The sequence below is a fragment of the Perkinsus marinus genome (genome assembly GCF_000006405.1).
Source record: "Perkinsus marinus ATCC 50983 genomic scaffold scf_1104296964212, whole genome shotgun sequence".
NCBI classification, from domain to species: Eukaryota; Perkinsozoa; order Perkinsida; family Perkinsidae; genus Perkinsus; species Perkinsus marinus.
The window spans coordinates 1-1,088 of record NW_003204760.1 but is presented as its reverse complement, the minus strand read 5'-3'; the positions used below and the strand labels follow the sequence as shown (position 1 = coordinate 1,088).

General features: G+C 47.9%; 1 protein-coding gene across 1 annotated transcript; it reads left to right on the top strand.

Moving 5' to 3' along the window:
* Positions 1-545: 545 nt before the first annotated feature.
* Positions 546-817, top strand: Pmar_PMAR004555 (hypothetical protein; the record flags this gene model as incomplete). Its single annotated transcript, XM_002770909.1, has 1 exon — positions 546-817. A coding segment is annotated over one exon (272 nt), but the record flags the coding sequence as incomplete, so codon positions are not given.
* Positions 818-1,088: the final 271 nt, after the last annotated feature.

Sequence of the window (1,088 nt, the reverse complement as noted above, 5' to 3'; positions counted from 1 at the left end):
GTGGTCTCGCCATTTCTATTGCTCTATGATTGGTCTAAGCATCTCCATTGTGGCACGAGTGATTGCTGTTATCTCACTCAGTTCAGTTTATTCTGTTCTCTCTTGCCCTTGCTATTGGGCTCGTCGCTCTCTCTCTGGCTCTATACTGTCGTCCTTGCGTCTGTCTTCACCTACTGCTGCCTGGTTGAAGACTACCTTCGGTATATCCTGCAACTACCCTATTATTGCTATATCTCTACTAGTTATTGGGTGTTGAGTCAGAGACGTCCATCGCAGTGTTACCAAGCACTGCTATTTGACAAAGTATGTAGCGCGCGCCATAGTGATCGATTGAGTTTTCGCGTCGGAGTCGAGCCTCGTGTCTGACGATTCTTCAACGGGGATCTGCAGAAGTCACTCGCGATTGCGGCATTTGATGTGAACAGGAAAGGCTCTTTAAGGGATACATGCAGGACTCGTCTTGGATCTTCTCTTTATCAGTTGAGATTTTCTCCACCGCGTTTTCCTTATCTATATCATTGTCCGAATATACCTACAATTCAAGTATGTCTAACGGCGGGTACTGCCCTATTGGTGGCAAATGCAGCAATCCTGAGTATTGTGCCGAAGGCTCCATTTTCGAGCAGTCCAATCAAGCCGGAGTTTGCCTAAGTTGCGGAGCGGATGTGGTGAAAAAAGGATACTACTGCGCTAACGGCACGAGCTCAGTCTGTCCACCTGGATATTACTGTCCTGTGGGTGGTACGTCCGGTCCTATTCCTTGTCCGGAGGGATATTTCTGTAAACAAGGCTTTGCGAAGCCTGAGTCCTGCCCCTGGTACTCCCAGTGCCCACGGGGAGCAACTAACCAAATTCCTACTTGGGGAGCTATATTCATTATCGTGGTCATCGGCATTATCGTTGCAGCGTTGAGTATATGGTTGTGGCTTTATCGTCGTCAGAAGGAGAGGAAGGCGACTTCTCAAGGAACAGTTCATCAGCGGACGACGGAAATCTACAATAGTGTAGTCCAGGCTCTCACTGGAGTATATTTGCAGTCCCAGAGGATGCAAGGATTTACTAATGATATCAAATACACTCCTGTGGAC